Here is a 24,525-nt window from a genome sequence, read left to right as displayed (position 1 = left end):
CTGTCAACCATGGTTTGTTTCTATCTCTGAGAGGGCTGTGGGGGGGAGGGGAGATGATGCATAGGTACAGGGGTTTATAATGGCCACACAAAGGGGCATCTGGCTCTGCCCAAATTCATGCCACTACATAGAGTTAACGGGTGAACAGCTGGGCATACACATGCTAAGAAACTGTTAAAGTGAAATCAGCATTGCTGAGATTAGAAATGAGAGTCAGGAGGGTAGGCAAGCTGTAAATGATTTGGAAGAATCCCACCAGCTCACCATCTGTGCCTTCTATATTACAGTCCCCCCCCCAAACCCGACTGACAGTCTCTGGCAGTCAAGGCTGTGCTGCTCAGGCTGCCTCCAATTCCTGCAATCCACTTTAGCTTATGAAACTGGGACTACATGGGTGCACCACTACACCGAACCACAGCTTCCCAAAAATGCATGGACTTTTTTAGTAGCCTCTTCCGGGCAACTTCATAGGTCTATGAGCTAAAGTTAGTAAACAAAAGCACCTTTTGCCTTTCCATAGTGCAGTGCCAGGTGTGCAGACCACCTTATCCTCCAGGGCTCCACACAGAAATAACTCCGCCTGTGCAAGTGAAGCACAGCGCATCTGCCCCTCTCGTTAGGTCTGCAGGAGGCCTGGCGCAGGGCCTCGCCCCCTCCCCACTGCTGTGTCTGCAGAAGGTGGGCTGAGGATCTCGAGCCTAACAAGTTTCCAGACACAGTGGCTAAGCCATGACTCCCAGAGACCTGCCTGGGCAAAGGCTGCCTTTGTTCCCGTCCCCAAGGACAGAACTGAAAACATCCTGGGGGTGGCTTGGGGGGGGTGGTGGAGTGGGGTGGAAAGAAGACACTAACACATCAGGATCTTGTTAGCTGGATATATTTGTTGCTTTTTTTTTTTCCTTTTTCCTTTTTTTTTTTTTCTTTTTTTGTCACAGAACACTGTTTGCAGTAGAGGAAACTGGCATTGCAGTCTGGTGGTATAATAATGGCTTGTTCACATAAACCAGAACATGTTCATCCTTTAGCGCAAAAAGCCCTAATGGCACGTACCCTATTGAAAGTCAGGACATCTCCAATATTTTGTTTTTGTCATTTTTAAAAATAAACATTTTCAAGGTTTGTCCAAAAGAAGGCCATATAGGTTCCTGGCTAGTGGAAGGCAATTCAGAACAGTTGTTGCACACTTGGACTGCTGCCTTTTCTAGGCTGGCAGTTGACATTTTTTTTCCAACTCATTTTTATTAAAAAAATAAAAAAATGCTCCAACTATCAGTTTTACAAAATCTCTAAGGGAAACACAAGAGCAAGGTGCTGAGGTAAAAAAACACCTGAGGTAGCTTTTTTTGTGTGTTTTTCTCGTTAAAAAATCTGTAAATTTAACGCCCTGGGCCAACAACCTTGTATACATTGCAATTTTCGTCCTCTTTATTTTTCCTAAATAAAGAAATTATTTCGCTTGAACGTTAATGGCTTATACACCAAAATGTAACAAAAGACAAAAATACATTCTTTGTTTATGGAATTTTTGTTGGGTTGGCTAGTTGGTTTCGTGGGTTCCTGTTTTCCTCTTCCAAAATGCTAGGACAAGTACCATTGACTCTTGTTCTTTTGAGTAACCAAATGTAAGATGAGGCTGGTTTGTGTGTTGCACGTTTGTTCCTTTTGTGTGATGTGATAACTCAGAGCACTGCTTTGCCTGGGGAAGGAGGGGAGAGCACAGATACAGGGAATTGAAAGGGAGGGAGAAGGGGGTCAAAGAAATGGGGTGGGGGTGGGAGAAGGGCAGGAGAGTGGGAGGGAGGGAGATAAACAGAGACAGAATTATATAGCAGTATGCAAAAAACCAGTTTAAAACCTGTGAAGCAAAGAGAAATGGGGGTGAGCTAGACAGGGCTGGAAAGGGGCAGGGTCCCCACTTCCAGAGACGGTATCCCTTCTGTTGACAGACACAGGTGATCCAGAACTGCCCTCATGTGTCCTTCGACAACATTTCCCCCTGGGTGAATTTTGTGTGGGTGGCCTTGAATGTTCCTTCCTACACCATTAGACCTCCCAAAGAAAGACTTCACTCTCATAAAGTCTACAACAGCCTGCTTTCTCTTCAAAAAGAAAAACAAAATTAATAAATTGAGTAAAAATGGGAGTTAGTTATCTGATATATTATTTCTAAAATATATTAATGCAGGCACCCTGTGGACCCCACGGGCTACATATCTGAACCCCTTTTCCCTTCTAATATGTACACCCATGTACAGAGGTGATTTCCCACAACCAAGAAAAGTGGAGGGATTTTGCTTTGCTTTGAACACGTTCACCTATGTTAGTTCAACTGGAAGGGATAGCGTCGTGGGAGTTAGGGAGAAATCTCCGTGGATGGTGGTGGGGGGCTGGGAAGCCCGGGGAGGCGGTGGGCCTGGCTGGTGGCACTGGGGAACTTGGCCTTCCCCTGCCCTCCTCAGTCCGGGGAACCCAAGGGCTGGGTGGGTGGGGCCGCCTCGCAGGCTTCTCGATGCTCAGGATGGTCTTTGGTTTGCTCCCAATGGCTGGCTGTGTTTGGTCTGTGTGTCAGGTGTTGGGAGGGCTACATTCATCCGTTGTTTGCTGGCGCAAGGGAGCCTCACTTGCTGCGCTGGGAGGCTACTCCCTGAGGGTATTTCTGCTCCTGCTGCTTCACCTGTTGTACGATTTCCCTGATCTTGCGCTGTGCAGTCTGCAGCAGGGAGAAAAGGGAGAGGGGATGGGAAGCCAGTCAGTTGTGAGAGCAGCAAGGAGGCAAAGAAGCTCTGGGACTCTGGGACTCTGGGACTCCGGTACTGCGGGGCCTCTTCTATCTGGCAGTAATCAACAGTGACCTCCCCCCATCCCCCCCAAGGGAGTTGGGTGCGAGGTGAAGGGATGAGGGCCCAGCAGCTTCCAGGTCACACAGGACAGAAAAGGTGGTAGCGGGGTGCCTGGGGACTCTGCGGAGGTCAGACAGCCTGGTCCCCCTGCATGCACCCTTCTAGAAAGTTGGGAAGAATTATGAGGGACAGGCTGTGGAAGGAGAAGGAAGGAGAAACCCAGCCTGGACCCAGCCTCAATCAGCTGACCCTCGCCCACCCAGCCACTGCTGAGGCCCAAGAGCCTCTGACTGCAGGGGCTCCAGTGGGATCTCGGGGAACACTGATTTGGTGGTGGAAGGCCAGCTGGGAAGGCCAGCTGCCTAGCTCTCAGCTTCTCCCAAAGCCTGATCAGCAGAAGCACCTGTGAGACCAAGGCCACACTCCACCTGTGGGGATGAAGAGAAGCAACTGCACAGCACCTGGTAGCTCTGTGAAACTGGCATGCAGGCTGGGCCTGGGCAGGGAGGCCGAGAGGTGCCCTGGACCCTGAGCGTGTTGGGGGTCCTGTCTCAACAGTTTATGTTCTCTCTGACTCTGCTAACATATCTGGGGGATGCCTGTGGAGTTAGGTGTAGAAGCAAGGGCGTCCACTCTGTGGGAATATGGCCGCCTGAGGGACCAGTCAAAGAACGGTGGATGAGCTGAGAACGGGAAAGCACTGTACCTGGCTAGCAAAGAAATGTCCGATAATCCTGACAACCACCTCCTCGTTTTCATCTGGCGTCTGGTCTCGAGGCACGATGACCTCGGCACTGGTTAAGTTCTGCAGTTCATTCACCTGAGAAGGGAGAAGGGGCGTGGACATGGGCGTCGCCTTCCCAAACATGGCCAGCACTGGACCCCGCAGGGAGGGGACGAGAGCAGGAGGAGAGAGCAGGAGGCTCTCTCTTCCTTCATGCAGGCCTCCCAGACCACAGCCTTCCCACCCCCTCAAGGCTGCTTTTCCGTCTGGGGCTCCAATCCTGGAGTTCCATCCACACAGCTCTGAACACTCACATACCCAGCACCCAAAACTTCAGGTAAGATGGGTGCTCGCAGCTCAGTGATGGGGGCTCACACCTGCAATCTGAGCTACTCTGGACGCTGCTATCTGAGGACGGTAGTCTGAAGTCAGCCCAGGAAAGGAAATCCACAAGAGTGAAAAGGCTGAGTGAGAGCACGAGGCCGAGTTCAATCCCTGCCCTCCAGTGCACAAAAAAGAGTGCTCTCTGTCCTCTCTGTTTGCTGACATGGAGCTGTGACCGCCTCCTGTGACTCACTCCCGCTGCTACGTCTTAGGGTGCTCCTGGCACTGGAGTGCTCTCCTTTTCCCCTCCACAGGAATCCACAATGTCTTCCCTGGGACTCATGGCGACAGCCTGCTCTCTGTGGAAATCCACTCCCTGCAGGCAGCCAGTCCTTCTTACTCCTGGTCCCCAACCCTGACCGCTGTCAGATGCTGACACTGCCAACAGGTTCAGTGAGCCTCGGGAGACAGGTGGCAGTTATGTGGGGATGCAGAAAATTCAGTGACTGGTTCTGAAATAGGCAAGCAGAGCACACAGGCCCTGAAACGTCCTCGCTGCTGGACTGTTGCTTTCTCCAGAGGCCTGCATTCTAGTTCTGCTGAGCAGTATGACCTGGGATGTGGGCTGCATTCCTGGAGCCAAGGGAGGGATTAATCTGTATTCCACGCAAGTATATTCATTTGCATAAAATGTGACTTAATGAGTTGCTTCCCCCCCCAGGTCCTGCCCCTCCCTTAACACTGGCACTCTGTTGGTCCAGCAGGCTCCACTGAAGTGCCTGGGGGGATGGGGGGCAGCTCTTCTCCAGCTCATGCTACAGAGCTCACTGGGTCTGACCCACCAGGCTCCAAAGCAAATGCCCTGGCATTTATTTTTCCCCTCTTGGATGGTTCTAAAGATTGAATCCAGGTCATCATAATGCTCATGTACATGTTCAGATAATATTGTGTTGTCACATTCAGACTGAAAAACGCAAATAAACAAAATCCCAACTGTAATCCTCTGTGATTTACAAACCTGCAGCAACTTAAAAAAATTAAGGAGCTGGAAATGTGGTTTAGTGGTAGAGTGCTTGCCTCACATGCATGAAGCCCTGGGTTTGATTCCTCAGTACTACATACACAGAAAAAGCTGCAAGTGGTAAAGTGCTAGCCTTGAGCAAAAGAGGCTCAGGGAGAGAGCCCAGGCCCTGAGTTCAAGCACTAGGATTGGCAAAAAAAAATAAAAAAAAATCCCTTCTCGTCCTCCACCCTATTGCTGAGCTAGCTTCACTACAGCAAATGGCCAGGCTTTAGGATAGAGCCAGAAAATGAGATCTAAAGGAAGGAGTGTGAGGCGGGCTGGGGGCGTCTAAAGAAGAGTGGAGCCCGCACCCTTGGTGCGGAGCTGGACATGCCAAGCCTGCTGAGTAGCTGGCAGAGGCTGTGGTGGGTGCACAGGGGCAGAGACAGCCTGTCTTTGGGAAGAAGGGCAGGGATGGGTGATTCTGGGTGCTGGTCTTGACACTGTGGAACTGTGCCTTACATTCTGGAAGGTGCTAATTTCCTTTCCTTGAGATCTTCTCACCTCAGGGGCCTCATTGGATGCCAGGCCAGGTGAGGCTGCTAGCCCAGGGCTCTGACCTTACGCTGAGAGAGAAGGCACAGCCAGATCTGCAGAACTCGGCAAGGCGTCAGCCAGGCAGCTGGTGAAGGGAGTTCAGAGCCAACTTACGGTTTTGCCACCTTTGCCAATCACCCGGCCAGCTGTAGAAGATGGCACTCGGATGTGGGCTTCCAGCTTCACCTCTTCTTTGGGGTTAAAGAAGTTTTCTTCTTTCAGCTTCCCAAAGATCCTTCCCTGGGCCTAAGAACAAAAGGAGACTGTGGACGGCGGCAGCGGCAGTCCGTACTTGGTGATGCATGCTGCAGAAGGAAGTGGCCTGCCTGGAGACACCCCAACACCCCCCTCCCATGCCAGGCCAGGCACTTGGGCAGCTGGATGCTGCTTCAGCCCAGACCTGGGGAGACTCTGCCTGCCACATCAAACCATGGCACTTGGCAACCTGTGCAAGGAACGTGCTGTATCCCAGCAGGGGTATGGACGAGGGGGACAGCCTTCACCTTACGTCCACGTCCGTGGAAATGTTTGGTCAACTGAATTTGTTCAGATATGTTTAATTCCCTCCTGCTGGTCCTTTGGTTGTTAAAGATTTGGGCTGGGGGGCTCGTGATAGGATTCAATGAGTATGAGCCTGTTGGGTGTTTTTAGTGTGTGCAGTAGTGGGGATCAAATCTAAGGCCTTATAAATGCTAACAATCCATCATTTCAAAGTGTACTTGAATGGTCCGTTGTAGGACCAGCAACCACTGGGAACTCAGAACATTTCTATCCCGTTCCTCCACAAGAAACCACACACCTAGCAGTTATCTCTGCTTCTTTCGTTCCCTGCTCCCTGGCAACCATGATTTACCACTGAACTGTCTCTCTCTCTGGATCTACCCACTCTCTATCATGTGAATGGCGCCATACCCTACATGGCCTGCCTTCTCTCACTTGGCACTGCTGCCCAGGGCCACCTGTTGTAGCATCAGGATTTCTTTTCTTTTCATGGCTGAGCTTCACGTGGATATACATTTTGTGTTTCCATTCTCTACCTGAAGGGTTTTTGTTTTTTTTCTTAATGATTACACATGTGTTATTTGGGTTTTTTTTGGTCAGTCCTGGGCCTTGGACTCAGGGCCTGAGCACCGTCCCTGGCTTCTTCCCACTCAAGGCTAGCACTCTGCCACCTGAGCCACAGCGCCCCTTCTGGCCGTTTTGCATGTATGTGGTGCTGGGGAATCAAACCGAGAGCTTCATGTGTAGGAGGCAAGCACTCTTGCCACTAGGCCATATTCCCAGCCCCACATGTGTTATTTGTATCCTGGTTAAATTCTAAGTATTTTTAATTGTTAAGAATTATACTTTTAGGAGCTGGGAATATGGCCTAGTGGCAAGAGTGCTTGCCCCGTATACATGAAGCCCTGGGTTTGAGTCCTCAGTAACACATATATGGAAAAGACCAGAAGTGGCACTGTGGCTCAAGTGGCAGAGTGCTAGCCTTGAGCAAAAGGAAGCCAGGGACAGTGCTCAGGCTCTGAGTTCAAGGCCCAGAACTGGCAAAAAAAAAAAAAAAAAGGTACTTTTAGGGAGGAGGTAACAAGGTGGATAAGAAATGTACTTGCCTTGCATATGAAACTGTAACCTCTCTGTACTTCACTTTGACAATAAGGAAGAAGGAGAAGGAAGGAAAGAGGAAGAAGAAGAAGAGAATTGTACTTTTACTCTGAAAGAGTGACAGAAGAGGGTGTCAACTGTCTAAAAAGAAATGTACTCTTTACCTGACTAAAACTGTAACTGTAACCCCTCTGTACATCACCTTTATAATAACAATAAAAACTAAATTCTCCTTAAAAATAGAATTGTACTTTTATAAGTTCATGAGATTGTGCTCTTGTAAATATATGATTCCAACTTTAAAAAAATTCAAGTTGTCGTTTTCATAGAGGAAGAAAAATTAAAAAGCACCTCACCAACAAAACCTTGTAGGCCACTGTACTTTTTTTTGCCCCTTCACCCTGTAAATATCCACAGCTTGAAAGACGGTAAAGAGCCAGACATGTTCCCGGCTGAGGGGTAAGGGATGCCAGGAAGAGCCGTCAGGCTCACCTTCCTTCCCATGGAGAAGAGCAAGAGTGCGGCTTACAGAGGGAACAGTGGGGAAGGCAGGGACACAGGGCATGGAGCAGGAAGGTAGGGGCACGGGGCATGGGGCACAGGGCGGGGAAGGCAAATGGAGGGTGGGCCTCCACATACCAAGGTCAACACCTGGGCAACAGCTTCCCGGGTCCGGAGCCATGAAGCTCTTGGCACTGACCTTGAACTGGGCTTCAGGTGGTCCAGTGATGATGACCATCCTTTCACTGACATCTGGAGCTTCTGCTGGGGCAATCTGTGGTTCACAGGGAAGAAGCAAAGGCGGACGCTCAGCCCCCTGCCTGCCTAAGCCATGGCTGCTGGCTGGCACTGAGCTGATTCTGGGGCTTCTGTGCCTGTACCTGAGGGCTTATTCTGGCAATGTGCCCTCTCAACTCTGCGTCTTAGGAAGTCACTCTCTTCAGGAAGGCTTGGTCTGGTTCTAATTCTCAGCTCAGAGGCAGTCATCTCTTAGTGTCCACTGAGTCAAGGCAAGTGTGCCCAGGATAAACGCAACCTTGTGGCAATGCAATGCATGGTTAGCACCGGCGCGCAGAGAACACTTGGTTCTGGTATTGGCTGGGTGAACCTGTCCCTGTGGGGTCTGCAGGAGGAGCAGGCACTCAGAGCCTCCTGCGATCTATCCCTCACGCCCTCTGAGTTCTTAAGTATCACAAACAATGGGCCCAGCAAGAACGCTTTTGCCAGAGGTCCTCATCACCTATTCCTTCCTGCATATCTTGCCTTATCCCAAAGTAACAACCATCAAAAAACCCTCTAAAGTAGCTTAAAAAATATGAAATTAAGCAGGCACCGATAGTCCCAGCTTCTCAGAAGGTTCAAAGCAAGAAGATCATCTGAGCCCAGGAGTTCAAGGTCTGTTCTGTCCACAGAGAAAGACCCCATCTCAAAAATAAAACAATACGAACACAACACTCAATCAGCAACCGTAGGCAAATGAAACTTAGAATGATCTGAACATATGCTAAGCTTGAGGAATGTAAAGAGAGGGCTATGCACAAGGCATGTAAGGAAGACACAGCGAGCCTCAAAGGGCTCCACACACCTGCCATAGGGAACAGACTTCATTCTAAGCTTTCTGAGAGCAATCAGTCAGTATAGGTCACATGACTGATAGCTGAGTCTCAGAAGCGATCTTTCTGGAAGGGAATGCAATTTACCACCAGTGCTGCTTTCTGTGTGGATGGTCTCTGAACTGGAGACTAAGGCTCTGCTCAGCTCTGCCTCCCTAGGTGGGACTGTTTCTCTCTGCATGCTCTTAGCCAGCTGCCAGCCCTGGGTTGCTGGGCTCAGTGCTTCTGCCCTTGCTCCCTCGTCTTGACCCTTCGCCTGCTCTGGAAGGGACCTCTTCCCAAGACTCTTAAAAAAGAGTTCTCTGGCGCTGGTGACTTCGTGGCATGAGGATGAATGTGAGACCCAAGTGACTAACTGTGGAGCTTCCTGAGGGCGATGGGCAGCCATTGCTTGGCTGTGGCCTCTGTATTCACCAGACTGAGGCTGAGGAACACCTAGGCCAGGCCTGAGACTGTGGGTGGGAATCGAGATCCACAGCTGGCATTCAACCTAATCCTTATCCCTAAGAAACTGGGTCACAGTCCAAACAGTTTCCTACCACTGCCCAACTGAGGAAGGCTGGAGGTGGGCTTAGATCCATGATGACATATCTGCTTTATCGTCACTCATGGTGACTCGTGCTTTAACTCAAGTTCTCATCACAATTTCTGATGGCTCTACTGCCGGTACTCAATGTGAGCCGAGCCGCCTGCCTGTGGCTCTGGAAGGGCATTCTGCAGGCATACCGCCTCTGGAGGGGCAGAGCTAAGGGCCCTTTCTATGCTCAAAATAAATGGGACTGTGAGAGGCAAGGTGAGTGCCAAGCTGGGGTGGAGGTGAGGGTTCGGAAGTGGGTGCTGATCATATTGTGGGAGGCACTCAGAAACTACAGGCTCTATAGGAAAGGCAGATGATGGGTGCTTCATGGCCACATGCACCTAAAGCGTAGCATGAGTGAGCGCCGGCAGGGCTTGGCTTGGCCCGTGGCTCCTATATGTCTGCGAACAGAAAATGAAAGGCCTGTGAAGTCAGTGAGAGCATCCTTCTTGCTCTAGGGATAAATACTTCACACCACAGCACTGAACATGGAAAAAGACCTTCCTCATGCCACCAGGGCACAGGAGCACCTGGGCAGGAGTCCTTGCACACCTCCACGACATCACACACCCGAGGACTTGCATCCAACCTGGTTGTGAGTTCTACCTGCAGGTGCCATACAGGAGGCCTCAGAGGGGACAGGATTTAGCAAGATGAGTTTTCACAGTCTCACTGTAATCCTTCTGCACTGCTCGGAAGGTGGTGTTTTTTCCCCAGCACACTGGCTGTGGGAGAAATCCCAGCTATTCTTAGGGAGAAAAGGGTAAACATTCCTTCCCTCCAAGTCATGGGGCTTCTCATCTGGAACTCTGGGTTGTCTCATGGTAGCGAATTATTTTCTATAGCAAGGGAAACTGTTTACTGTGAGTGTTTCTTGAGGCTCGGGACATGCCTGTGAGTCAGGGCTGATAGCTGGCTGGGCGGAGGACCGGGGGTGAAGAGTCCTTCCCTGTAGGCTCCTCTGGCCATCAGGGAGGCCAGGATGGGCAGCCCTGTCTGCGCTCACCGCCACCATACACCAGGGGCCTGAGCCTCTCTGTCACAAGCGATGTCATCAGCTTGGGCATCAATTATGATTTTATCATTGCCCTTCAGAGTCTTTCATTCGAATTATTTTCTAACAGTTTGTAAAGGTTTAATTTATTTAACAAAAAAAGTAGTGAATTCAGTGCCTGGGTCTGTCCCTTTAGCTTTTTGGCTCAAGGCTGACTCTACCACTTGAGTTCTATATACCCACTTTTGGCATTCTGATTAACTGGAGATAAAGAGTCTCACAGACTTCTGCTGGGCTGGTTTCAAACAACAATCCTCTCAAGTAGCTAGGATTTCAGGTGTGAGTTGCCAGCACCCAACTCAAAGGCTGTTAAGATAGACCCCCAATGGAAGTATCAAAATGTCAAGCATAATTATTCCTCCTCCTCCTCCCCCTTCCCCCCTCTCCTCCTCCTCTCTGTTACTGGAGTTTGAATCTGTGCTTGCTAGGCAAGTGTTCCAGCCCCTTTTCGCTTTTATTTGTCACACAGGGTGTTGTGTTTATAAACCACTGTCCCACTATTTACATTCCTACACAGCTAGGATAACAAGCATGTGCCACTGTGCTCAGTATTAGTTGAGATCGAGTCTCACAGATTTCTTTGCCTGGACTGGCCTCAAACAGCAATCCTTCCTTTCCAGCCTCCTGAGTAGCCAGGATTAACAGAGGTCAGCCAAAGGCACCCAGATTGCTACAGCTTCTTGAAAAGAGAGAATAAAGATAATTCAAAGAGGACAGGATGTTCTAGTACTTTTTTCTAATTCAGTTGTTAGTTGAGCAGAAAAGGAGCAAAATTCAGAAAAACAAGAGCATCTAGGCATACATCTGAGAAACAAATGTGGCAAGTGCCCTTGCGATTCTCTGTCCAGATGGTGTGGGAGTTGTTCTGGACTGGCAGGAGGGGTGAGGATGAAAGTGGCCAAGGGGAACAACCTTACCTTGATAGAGGCTCCGGCGAATCGTGCCAGCTGTTTGATGTGTGCCCCTTTTTTCCCGATAATGGCCCCCACAGCCTGGGTTGGGATAAAGAGGTTCACAACCTCCTGCTCCGGGTACTGGAAGGGCAAGACACAACAGAAGGCATATTCATTCCATCTGGACACCACTACAGCCCTCCACAGCTACCTAGCACCTGCTGTGACCCTCGGGGTGGAAGCACCCTCCTACCCAAGGAATTGGCCAAGACGGTGCATGAGCTCTGACTGTGGCCTAAAGCCCTGTGTGTTTGAGGCCTGTGGGATGAAGCTGTATTCAGGCAGGAATACAGTGCAACCACAGATACTCCTGAGTGTCTTGAGCATCTCAGCTGGTTGAACACAAACAGCTGTCGGTCCAAGATTTTCCCAAATTCATGGATCTGGTAAAGACTTCTCCTGTCTTCAATGCAGAACTCAACACAGTGGTTAAACACATCTGGCTTGGAGACGGAGCCTGTGGTATTTGTGTGGAGGGAACAGAAAGCTGCTCAGTTCATTGAGAAGCCAGGCTCAGCATTCTCACAGGCAACAGAACCTGCCCTTACCAGATTCTGTGGTTCCTACATGGGGAGACAGGCCAAGCACCTCACATGCAAACCCTGTGAGGGCTCCTGGACAACTTGCCAAAGGTTGTTATGGGGGCCTATGGGAATGATGTGGCCCCACTTTTAGACTTTGTTTGAAGATTGCTAGAAACAGTTCTGGGTAGCAGCACCTCCTACTTAGCCTCCCATCCACCCCTGCTAGCCTCCAGTATTGGGGTCTGAACTCCTAGCCTTGGGGTTTCACTTTTGTTGTTGTTGTTCATGAGCTAGTGTTCTACTACTTGAGCCATACCTCAAGTCTAGCATTTTTTCTGGTTAAGTGGAGATGGCCAGGCTGGCTTTGAACCCTGAGCCTCAGATCTCAGTTTCCTGGAGAGCAAGGTGTGAGCCACCAGCACCAGACTTTAACTAGCCTATGCTGGCCCAGGGGGCAGGGCCACGTGGTGGCACTAGCAGTAGGGAGGAGGCTGCATCATGACTCATGCAGATGGCATTCACCCTGTCAACTTGCATCGGCCAGTCCAGCAGGGACCCTGTGGGGTGAGGCCAGGAGCAGGAGGAGTGGTGGTCCCCACTTACAGAGTGATGGTGCGGGAACGGGCTGAACTGGTGATGAGGATACAGACTGGAGAAGTAGCCGGAGTGCGTCTACAGCAGGAAGAGAACAGTCATTTGGTGAATGGTTGTCCCTGAGGACAGGCTTTGTCCCCATGCAGGCACGATTCTTCCACAACTGTCCCTTTGTGCCTCTAATCTCTGCTCCATCCCAGCCCCATCACTCCACTCAACACTGATGACAGTGACCTCTAAACCTCACCTTGCTTCTGGCTCCCTAGGAACTCAGTGCAGGAGTGGCCACTTGCTCACACTCACTCCCAAACATACTGTCTGACCTGCCTGTGGGTAGAGACAGGGTCAGTGGCTCCCATGTTCTGGGGAATTGTGAGTCCCAATTGCAAGGAACAGACAGTACTGGGATGATATCCAAGAGCTGTTCAGAACAAGCAAATGTGCTCCTGGGAAGGTGGGCAGTTAGCAGTAGCAGAGATTTTCAGAAGGAATGGAGAGATTGAGAATGGAGAAAGTGAAAGAGAGATTGAGAAAAGATGAATAAATATATGTAAGCATGGGGAGAAGAAGGCCAAGAGCAGGACAGACATGGACAGAAGTAAGTGGAGCTATAGGAAAATTAAAGCTTAAAAAATAGCCGCTTTTGAATTACATTCTGTGTACCAAGTACTATGCTGGGCATCTTCTATCCATGAACTGCTTAAAGGGTCATAATAGTCCTGCAAAATAGGGATTTTGAACTCAGGACTTCAAGCTTGCTAAGCAGGCACTCTTGCTACCAAGCCATGCCTCCAACCCTGATTTTTGCTTGTTTTAGAGGTAAGGTCTTGCTTCCTGCCTGGACACAGTCCCAAAGCACTCCATCCAGCTCTTCATTGAGAAAGAGTCTTGTGTACTTTTTTTTTTGGGGGGGGGGGGCTGGCTTCAAACCCCTATCCCAACAATCTTAGCCTCCTAAGTAGCTAAGATTTTTAAAACTGTTATTGTAAAGGTGATGTACAAGGGGTTACAGTTATGTAAGTCATGTACTGAGTACATTTCTTTTTGAACAGTATCACCTCTTCCCTTGTTTTCTCCCAGTTTTTCCTTCCTGGAACCACCATTCCCCCCACCCCCCCAATTTTCAACATAGTGTCTAGTAATTATCACTGCTGCATTTGTTCACCCTTTGTCCCAGGGACCATTCCTGTGCTCCCCCTTACCCTCCCCCGAAACAGATAAACTTACATATAAGACAAAAGGTACAAAAATAAAAGTGACCAAGGGGGAAAAAAAAAACAAAATTAAAAAACTCTCATTTCCATTTCTTGGCATTCATGTGTATAAACATCATTTTTTATGACCATATGCACACAGTAGGTTTTATATTTTTGTATAGGCAGGACCAGAGCCAGTAAAGTCTAGTTAACTATGCCTTAAGGTTAAGAAAGAAGGCCCTTGGCTCTAGGTACCACGGCGCATCCACCCTGTAGGACAGGCTCCAGGAAGATAGTTCCAACAGCCACACACGATGGAGCTTGGGGTTAAGGGACCTAGCTTTAATCTGGACTTCTGAACAGATGTCTTGATAATGTACTTGTCCTTTGACTCCCAAATCACAAGCTGGACTCAATTCCAAATTACAATCTCCCCAAAGGACTTCTTAGGGACAAAACACTCCTCTTTTTGAGCTGAGAGAAAGCACAGCTGTAAGCACCATGAGATGCTGATGCCCAGGCTTGCTAGGTACCAGCCTCACCTGTGGCATCAGACAAGCCTTGCTTTGACTTGGAGCTTGCAGTGATGTCTTATGCCCACAAGAGGGTGCTATAGGACTAGTGGTCTCAGGGCATCCTTCAGTTTTGAAGGGAGGTAGCTGAAGACACCCCGCTGCATTTATTTATTTATTTTAGCATTACATTATTATAAAGATGATGTACAGAGGATTACAGTTACATAAATCAGGTAAAGAGCATATTTCTTTTCAGATAGTATCACCCCTTCCCTCCCCTGTCTCTATCTTGGAAGACTTTCTAGGAAATGCATCAGCTCAGACTCTTTCCTGTACATGTACTTATCTTTCTGAGCTAAGCAGGGAAGGTGGAGAATTCCTGCAGCTTTGGTGCTCAAAAGCTCTAATGACAGCAGAACAGATGTTTCTGTCCTCCTCTTACCTGGCGTGCCATTCCTTCTGCTGTCAGCAGAAATGATTATTTGAACTATGATTTGCCTTTTTCTCCTCCAACTCACATGAAGCCAATAACAGTTCTAATATAGATACTAGCAAATGTAGATCTACCACCCGGGGAAGGAGAAATTTTTAAAAACTGACTGTAAGGAGTAATGGAGGGGGATTAATATGATCCAAGTTCAGAAATATCATGAAAAAACCCTTCTCTCTGTACAGCTAATAAATGCTAAGGATACTTTAAAAGAGATAAGAAGGGAAAAGTCCATTTTATTCATGAATCACAGACACAAGATTGTCAAAAGGGAAGAATCTTGAACCCAGCAATTGGGAGCTCATTTCTAGCTGGGGCTATGACTTTCAGTTTTTGTGTAGAAAAAATGTTTTTTTTTAATTGATTCATTTATTGTCAAAGTGATGTACAGAGGGGCTACAGTTTCATACGTAAGGCAGTGAGTACATTTCTTATCAAACTTGTTACCTCCTCCCTCAGAATGAGAGACAATCACCAGTCTTTTATGGGCTGCATTCATGGCTGCAAATTAGTATTTATTTATAATGAAGTATCTTATCAGAGCCTATTTTCCCCTTCCTATGGCTCCTCAAATGAGAACTGGCCTAGATATGCTTTCTTATGATCATTAGTGACTTGAGGGGAGCAGACTGTCAACATCTGACATCTCATCCAAAGTCCCAAGGGCGGGGCGTGGGATCCTGCCCCCCTACATGTTGTATGGTGGAGAAGGGACTCTGCTTTTGAGGGTGTGAAAAGCCCTTCTGACAGCAGGGCAGGAAAGGTGGTGTTCTGCTGAAGGTGCTGGCCAGGCAGGCCTTGCCAGCTCAAGAGGTAGTGGGAGGTGTGGGCATCATCCATGGACTCATTTCAGACTCCCGGGCTGAGGGACTCTGCTGCCTGCCTCTCCTCAGTATTTGACTGCTGGGAAGTGGGTGGAGGAGGGAACATGAGTGAAAATTCAACAGCTATATGAGCTGCTTTCCTGGGAGACCTTCAGGGGGCAAAATGCGTGTGAGACTGGCAGGTCGGTAAGCATCTAGAACAGGTGGCTGGGAAGGGGACAGCACAGGGGGCTGGGGCCAGGAAGATGACACATACCAAATACTGAAATAGCTTGACTATAATGACAGACTCACCCAGACTACAAAGATGGTGGTTACTCCCCACAGGGAGCCAGGGTCAGGGACTAGCAAAGGAGAGGACTTGGTGAGTGGGGTTGAGGATCTAGAAGATGTGCTACTCTCCGCCTGCCTTAACTGCCACGGTGCTTCACTCAGCAAACTGGGGAGCTGCCAGCAGCTGGAACTGGGAAGTTTGCAAGCAGCAGAAGCAAGACTGGAAGACAGATCTCTGTGCCTGACTCTGTGGTCCAAGATCTTACGTACCACACCCAACACTGAACACACCTGGAACATTCTGAACTCCCTGTTCAGGAGGAGCTTGGGGAGGATGTTGTGAGAAATTATTCCCTAAGGAGTAACTGACTGTGCCTTCTGTTGAATCTATTTACATATATGAACAGACAATTAAAATTCATTAGACATATGTATAAAGAACCAGCAGTGCCAAAGAGAGGAGCAAGGCTGAGAAAGGCAGGCTAATGATCCCCGTTAGTTAATTCAGGAAAGGACAGCTCCCAAAGAATACAGAAACCAAGGGAAAGATGACAAGGAAACCTGGAATGCCTTAGAAGTTAAAAAACAAAACCAGAAAAATCCTTAGTAAATCGTTAAGAAAAAAAAGGGAGAAAATGCAAATATTTTAGAAATTAAAAAGTGAATATTAAAAGATTGTTATGTGTAGCTTTATGCATGCATATACATATATATGCACATGCTATGTGCATGTACATATGTATACACATACATATATATGTATACAAATACACACACATATGGAAAGAGATGAAATAAAATTTTCTCCTTTGGTGCTAGGGATTGAACTCAGAGCCTCACAAATGCTAGGCAAGCATTCTACTACTAAAAATGGATTTTAAAAAATTCAAAAATACAAAATCAACAAAACCCAATCAAAAACATTTAATAAGAAACTGGATAGGTTACAAGGATATTTCTCTAAACACATAGTACTAGTTTCAGATGTTTAATGAATGGAATTGATCAACTCTTCCAAGAATAGCCGATTCCTATGTATCTTTTCCCTTTTCTCAAACATAGCAAAATTTGGATATCTTTCTAATTCATTCTTTGAGAAAAAGGCAAGCTTGCTGTTGAAAACTGTCAATGATGATGCAGAGCTGTAGTAACTGCTGTGTGGACAAAAGGCTGAATGGAATGGGACAGAGTCCAAAAATACGACTTGGTGGAAATTTAGCCCGTGACCAAGTTGGCATTTCAAGACAAATGATAAACAGTCTATTACTCAAACAATGATTTGAATAATACTAGGTATTCAGTTTTTTTTTTTGGGGGGGGGTGTACACAATAACCCATATTTTATTATTTTCCCCTTACAACATTGTAAAAAATACATAAGCCCTGGAGAAAGCCTTGAGAAAGGTGCTCTATTGGTGGTATTTGTTTTTTTAAAAAGTTAGATAGCTACCTCAAAATCTAAGTCAATCTAAATTCCCTATGGATTACAAATATGAACAACTCTCCCAAAACCAATAACCCAAAATTAGTATGGAATCTTTTTCTTTCTGTTCTTTTCTTTTTTCTTTTTGCCAGTCCTGGGCCTTGGACTCAGGGCAGGAGCATTGTCCCTGGCTTCTTTTTGCTCCTGCCACTTGAGCCACAGTGTCACTCCTGGCCGTTTTCTGTATATGTGGTGCTGGGGAATTGAACCCAGGGCTTCTCATGTATATGAGGCAAGCACTCTTGCCACTAGGCCATATCCCCAGCCCAAGTATGGAATCTTTTTACAGTCTTGGGTGGGAGGAAGTATTCTCTTTAGCACCGTGGCCAGAAGTCCACAGGGAAAACACCACTGATTTAACCATCTTCACCCTACATGAACTGTGCTGGAAGAAAATCTGTGAATATTTAAAATGAAAATACTTCACTGTTGCAATTCCAGACTGAAGAGACTTTACTTTCAAATACAATCCCTGACTTGGGTGGAAGGATACTCACTTGGCTAGTATGGAAAGCCTGAAATCAACAAAATGCCTTAAAGTAGTATGCTGGTTAGAAAGATGATGATAAATTCATGCAGCGCTTTTACTGCCAAGGTGTGGGGGTTGGGTGAGATTCGGGTAAGAAAGACTGAAGGGAAGTTTTACATTTTACCTTGCATCATAGTTTACTTGTTCACATACACATATACATCAAAAACTATCACAGGCAAATCAAAGAGCAACAACAACTTGGTGGAAAATGTTTACATCACAAGTGGTTAACAGCTTAAATATGTCACCAAAGTTAAAAAGAAAGAGTAAAAAATAAGTGACTACAACAGACTTTTTAATTAACCTCACAATGAGTCTATGATGTACGTATTATCCTCTCTCTTTGACAATGAGGCTCAAAGGAGTTAAATTAAATTCACTTGCCCAGGGTTTAAAAACAGCAAGTGAAATGCAGAAAACATACACACAGGCACTCTGCATGAACCTAGGCTATCTGCTTCTCAACAGACTAACCTTGATCTACTGACCCAAGATTCTTTGTTAGTTAAAATAGAAAATCCTCTTTTTCTTTTTTATGATGGAATCTTGCTATGTTGCCTAAGCTGGTCTTGAATCTGTAGGCTCAAAAAATTATCCACTTCAGCTTATCCACAGTATTATGCACAGTAGCTGGGACTACATTGAGCCAGGCTGTTATCAATTTATAACTTAAGAACAGAAAGTGATATTTATGTTTTATATCCAAGACCCGGACTCAAATACAATTATCTGCCACTTTCCCTCATTGGTTAGTTCTCTACCAACTGAACCATGCTTCCAACCCCAAGAAAGGAACTGATTATTTGACTAAAATAGTTACTATTTTACTTAAAATCTCAGAAGTAAAGGAGAAACTGACTAGCAAAACTATTTCTAAGTTCAGAAACTACCCTGCATGAAAATCAATCTTGTTTTACTGTACAGTTCAGCAAATATTTTCTGTGTGGAGCTAAGTAGTAGATATTTATTTAGGCTTTGATGCTCAAATCGTCTCTGTTGCATCTCCTCAATACTGCCATTTAATTGGAAAGCAGTAATAGACAATACGTAAATTTCTAAAAAATCATTGTTGTGTCCCAATAAAACTTTATTTACAAAAATAAATGGTGGTCCAGATTTGGCCCTCAAACTACACTGACCCCCTATTTTAGTGCTGGGGATTAAATCCCAGAGCCACTGAACTACACTCTCCATCCAGGCCTCCAGTTTATTATGCTTTTTCCCCACTTAGATTACTTAGACTGCAACTACAGCCTGGCTTTTTTTTTTTTTTTTTTTTTTTTGAGGAGCTACCAATCCTGGGGCTTGAATTCAGGGCATGTGTGCTCTCTTTGGGCTTTTGTTTTCAAGGCTGGTCCTCTACCACTTGAGCCACAACTCCATTTCTAACTTTTTGGTGGTTAATTGAAGGTAAGAATCTCACAGATTTTCCTGTCCCAGCTGGCTTCAAGCCTTAAAGATTATAGGCTTGAGCCACCTGTGCCCAGCTCATGGCCTGGCTTTTGCAGTCACCTTTTGTGGGGTCCTGTTTACAGCTTCTCTCTCAAGAAAAGAGATGTTCCTTGATGCCTTTAATTGGACCAAGCTGGTTACTCTTGAGCTTTACAAGAAAGTGCAGAGATGTGTACCTCTCAAAGCTGTCTCACTCCCTGGAGCAGCCATGTGACTGTCATAACTGCCATAGCCACTCCCACCACAAAGCTCCAACTACCACAAGCTCCTCCCACCATAGCCCCACCCACCACACCTTCAGTTCTCTCTACCACACATTCACACAAGGCTTGGTGTTAGATTCCATTCTTTGGTTTAAGGGAAAATGGATTCAACTACAGATGGTATGGAGTGATACAGAAATGCCTCAGAAAAGTTGTCGATGAACAAGACTACTTGCTTGTACAAGGCTTATGTCTATGCGACTGAGGATGCAAGTGCTGCTCATGCCTGTGGTTTATAGGTACTGCAGCACAATAGTCAATCCTACCTACCTACAGAAAAGCCACACAGCCAACTGGGGACTCCTGCAAACACCAGAAACCAACTCTAAGAAGGAAGCAGGGGTTGAGGTCATGTTTCCATTTCCGTAATGCTTATAGCAAGGAAAAGGAAACTTGCTTTAAAATTAAATATTATTAGGAATATTAGGAATAAGGAAGAGGGCTGTTAAGTATTCTCAGCCTCAACTTAGTATTGTAACCTTGAAGAACACATGAATAAGAACAAGGGAAAGCCATGGCAATCACTTTTTTTATTATAAATTGTAATTCAGACAATACTTATTGATAACCTACTGAATACCAGCAGCCATTGCACTGCTTAGAAACACTGAGTGTTTTCCTTTAAAAACTGCTGACTAATTGAACTGTAGATACAAGTGGGAAATGTGTGTTTGTGTGTATGTGTATGTATGTATGCATGTATGTACTTTCAAGAACCATCAGGTAGCTCAGTACTGTAATAAATGACTAACACTCATCAATGGTATTTGAGCAAACACTTTTTTCTTTAACAATAAAATAGGCTTCTAGTTAATAAGTTTCCAATATATTTTTCTTTCATAGCTACCACATACTATGTTTAAGAGCACAGTGAAGGGGCTGGGAATATGGCCTAGTGGCAAGAGTGCTTGCCTTGTATACATGAAGCCCTGGGTTCGATTCCTCAGCACCACATATACAGAAAATGGCCAGAAGTGGCACTGTGGCTCAAGTGGCAGAGTGCTAGCCTTGAGCAAAAAAGCCAGGGACAGTGCTCAGGCCCTGAGTTGACAGCCCAGGACTGGCCAAAAAAAAAAAAAAAAAAGAGCACAGTGAAGATGATTTAATATCAATCTGTCAACTACAAAAAAGTTCTAAAAGATCCATACTATCATTGCTCATGAGAATGGTCTCCAGAGGCAGCGTTTAGACCTGACTCAACACAACAGAGCAATGCTGCACCAGTAGGTGCCCAGAGCAGGCGTGACCCTCCCAGTGCTGAGCTACTTACAGCGAAAGGGTGGTAGGGGCCAGTAGGGGGGACTCCACGGGGCCCAGCTGGCGGAGGCAGCACTGACAGTCCTGTTGAAAAGATGCCAAGTGCACTGAGGTTCAGCCCTGGAATCAGACTGGTTTGCTGTTGGGAAGAGAAATGGGAGAAAAAAGGATGAGAGGAGGAGCCAAGTCCTCCTGTACCTCAACCTGCCCATGGTGTTCCTTCAAAGCTTCTCTGCCACCTCTGGGAATGACAGTTAATAAACAAGGTCCTCCTGGAGGACAACTCAGGCCATCTCTCCAGCCTGTCTCCTGCTAAACTCTCCTTCCCACTCTGCTCAATCCTGCTCCTCCAATACCTCGGGCTCCCTTCTCTCACCTCCGGACCTGGCTTAAGGCTGGTTTTGAGTTTTGGGGCTCAAACCATCTTCAGCCCCAGCTTCCCAAGTAGCTGGGATCACCGATGCATACCACTGTGCCTGATAATTTAATTTTACTTATTTTGATGTTGAAGACAAGGAACTAAACCCAGGCCTTCATATATTTAAATATGAATCCTGAGCCACAGACACAGACACAGCCCAGACATAGCCCAGACACAGCCACAGACACAGCCCAGATCGTGTGTGTGCGCGTGTGTATTAGAGTTTGAACTCAGAGTCTTGTTAGTGCTAGGCAGGCGGTCTACCACTTAAGTCATGTCCACAGATTTTTGGGACAGGGTCTTGCAAGTTTATGCCTGTGCTGGATTTTGATCTTCCTGTTTAGTGATTCTAGTGAAACTGTGATGACAAGTGTAAACCACCATACCCAGCGATTGGTTGAGATGTAGTTTTGTTAACTTTTGTCCAGGTTAGCCTCAGATTGTGATCCTCCCAATCCCAGGTTTTCAAGTAGTTGGCAATATAGCTTTTTAAAATTTAAAGAATAATAAGACAATATTACAGAAAGTGTAGGAAGAAAAACTCCACCTTAACATTATCAGTTATCTGTAGCCTTTTTTCATTCTATATTATTTTACATAACTGTATATCTAGTATATATGTTCTCATTTTTTTCTTTATTTAATACATTGTATAAGAATTTCTTCATTACAAAGGTATGATCTTAATGGCTTTACACTACTGTGTCCAGTTTTGGGTTTATTATGATTTACTAGTTGGTTTTCATGCCTTTACCCAAGAAGTAACTCTATTCTAAAGCACCTCCTCCTAAGGTGAATGACAATTATTATTAGAAGCTGTGTCCTCTCTGCACACCCATGGGTAAACCAGAGGAACAGGAGGCCAGAGTCACTTACATTGACAGTCAGCATATCATTTTCAAAGGCCTCTCGCAGCTTTTTCATGATCTCCATTTCAGCATTTGCACAGGCTTCAACTGTGCCTTTCACAGTGATGGTTCTTTCAGGGTTGTAGATGCTCAAATCCTGCAAACTGACCAATGGGAAAATAAAGACAGAAATTGTCTTTCTTCACAGAAAAAAATGGAATTACAGATCACAAGCAAATCTTGGCAGAGATACAGAAAATGGTACTCTCTTGCAAAATAGTGTGGTGCAAACTATAACCCCCTCTGTATATCACTTTGACAATAAATATTAAAAAGAATAGTGTGGTGCAAAATCACTACTATTTTATCTGAAATCTCATCAGTAACTTCTATCAGGGCATATTTGACTAGTCAATCTGAGTAAGTGGACCTTTTGGGGGGCGGGATCTTTTTGGGGGTTGCAGTTGTTTTGTAGTATTATGATAAACTCTAGGGCCTTGTTCAAGCTAGACAAGCACTCTTGCCACTAAGCCACATCCCCAGCCTTTGTTTCTGATCATAATGGAGAGAGTCTTATCATGGTACAATGAATAAATGCAGCTGAGTACGTTCAGGATGCAGAAGTGTTCAAATAGCCACAACTAATGCTAACTGGCGACTTACGATGAGATGGTTATCTTGGTCCCTGTCTCATGTTCAATTTTCTTCAAATTTCTGCCTTCTTTGCCAATCAGTCTTCCAACCAAGCCATTGTGGGCCAAGATTTTCAAAGGAATCTCTTCCGCTCTGAAAGATACAAACAGTCATTGAATACTTAAGATGTAAGATGCATTTACTTTTCTTTTTTGTTGGTACTGGTGTTTGAACCCAGGGCATTGCGTTGGGCTCAGCTTGTTTATTCAGCTGGTGCTCTGCCCTTAAGCCATTGTTTAGTCTGGGTTTGATAATTAACTAGAGACAGAATCTCCTGGACTTTTCTGTGCAGGCTGGCCTTGGACTGAGTTCCTTTAGATTTCATCTTCCTGAGTAGCTAGGATTACAGGCATGATTCATGAGTCACCTGGCTTACTCTGCTTGTTGTTGTTGTTGTTGTTGTTTTATATGCTAAGTGGCCATGGACTAGGTGAAGCAGATTCCTCACCAATTCCAGCTCATGAATTCTGATTAATCTAAGTTAAACCAAGGTGATTCAACTTCCTTGAAGTTATTGGTTAGCAGTGGCTCCATGAGGCAGATCTGGCCAGTGAGGCATGAATTAAACACAGAACCACCATATGATTCAGCAATTTCAATCTGGGCATCTATCTAAAAGAATCGGAAACAAAACTATCTGCAAACTCAGTCACAGTAACAATATTCATTAGCAGTGAGATGGAGAAACACAAAATACCCATCATGAACAAACAGATAAAACATATGTGGCACACAAACACAATGAAATACTCTGTAGACTTAAAGGGAAGGAAATCCTGTTCATGCTACAACATGGATGAACCTGATGTTTAGTAAAAAAAATCCATCACAAGAAGACAAATACTCTGTGATTCCATGAAGTATCCAATCAAACTTGTAAGAACAGAAAGTAGAAGGGTGGGGTTCACCAAGGGTGAGGTAAGTTAGACATGGAAAGCTATTTCATGGTTACAAAATTTCGAATCAGCAAGATAAGAAAGTTCTGGATATTGATTTCATAACAATGTGAATGAATACATTTAACACAATTGAATTGAATACTTAAAAATGGTTAAGATGAGGGCTGGGGATATAGCCTAGTGGCAAGAGTGCCTGCCTCGGATACACGAGGCCCTAGGTTCGATTCCCCAGCACCACATATACAGAAAATGGCCAGAAGTGGCGCTGTGGCTCAAGTGGCGGAGTGCTAGCCTTGAGCGGGAAGAAGCCAGGGACAGTGCTCAGGCCCTGAGTCCAAGGCCCAGGACTGGCCAAAAAAAAAAAAAAAAAGGTTAAGATGGAGCCAGGTGTAGTGGCTCAACTGTAACTCTAGCTACTTAGGAGGGAGAGAGATCAGGGCCTCATAGTTTGAGGCCAGTTTGGGATCCTCTCCACCAAAAAATTCACAAGTGCTGCGTATCTGTGGCTCCCACTTTTAATCTAGCTACTCAGGAGGTTGAAATCTGAATATCAGGATTTGAAGCCAGTCCAGGCAGGAAAATCTATGAGACTATCTCCAATAAACTACCAAAAAAAAAAAAAAAAAAAAAGATGCAAGTAGCGCTGTGGCTCAAGTGGTAGAGTGCTAGTCTTGAGCAAAAGAAGCTCAGGGACAGCACCTGAGTTCAGGCTCCAGGATCAGTCCAAAGATAAAAGAAAAGAAAAAAAGATCTCAACACTTTTTCTCAACCAATGGCTGAATGTGTCAATGAGAAAGCCACTGGGAAAAATAAGTAGGAGAATCACAGTCCAGCACAGCCAGGCCTAACAGGAGACCCTATTTAAAAATAACCAAAGCAAAAAGGGGCTAGCGGTTCAATTGACAGAGAGCCTGCCGAGCAAGTGAGAGGCTCTGAGTTCAAACTTTAGTATGCTAAAACAATTTCTTTAAAGGTTA

General features: G+C 46.0%; 1 protein-coding gene across 1 annotated transcript in view; it reads right to left on the bottom strand.

Moving 5' to 3' along the window:
- Positions 1-861: 861 nt before the first annotated feature.
- Positions 862-24,525, bottom strand: part of Igf2bp2 (insulin like growth factor 2 mRNA binding protein 2) — a 152,996-nt gene continuing 129,332 nt past the window's right edge. The window contains exons 8-16 of the mRNA XM_048347006.1: positions 22,620-22,742; positions 21,985-22,120; positions 20,701-20,826; positions 12,412-12,480; positions 11,249-11,365; positions 7,788-7,862; positions 5,603-5,734; positions 3,547-3,660; positions 862-2,710 (exon numbers count right to left, since the gene is read on the bottom strand). Coding sequence (XP_048202963.1) covers positions 2,618-2,710; positions 3,547-3,660; positions 5,603-5,734; positions 7,788-7,862; positions 11,249-11,365; positions 12,412-12,480; positions 20,701-20,826; positions 21,985-22,120; positions 22,620-22,742 — 985 coding nt within the window. The 3' untranslated portion in view covers positions 862-2,617. The remainder of the gene's footprint in view (positions 2,711-3,546; positions 3,661-5,602; positions 5,735-7,787; positions 7,863-11,248; positions 11,366-12,411; positions 12,481-20,700; positions 20,827-21,984; positions 22,121-22,619; positions 22,743-24,525) is intronic.

The sequence above is a fragment of the Perognathus longimembris genome, chromosome 5 (genome assembly GCF_023159225.1).
Source record: "Perognathus longimembris pacificus isolate PPM17 chromosome 5, ASM2315922v1, whole genome shotgun sequence".
Lineage (NCBI taxonomy): Eukaryota > Metazoa > Chordata > Mammalia > Rodentia > Heteromyidae > Perognathus > Perognathus longimembris.
The sequence above is the reverse complement of the archived record's forward strand: the minus strand, read 5'-3'. Positions and strand labels throughout refer to the sequence as shown.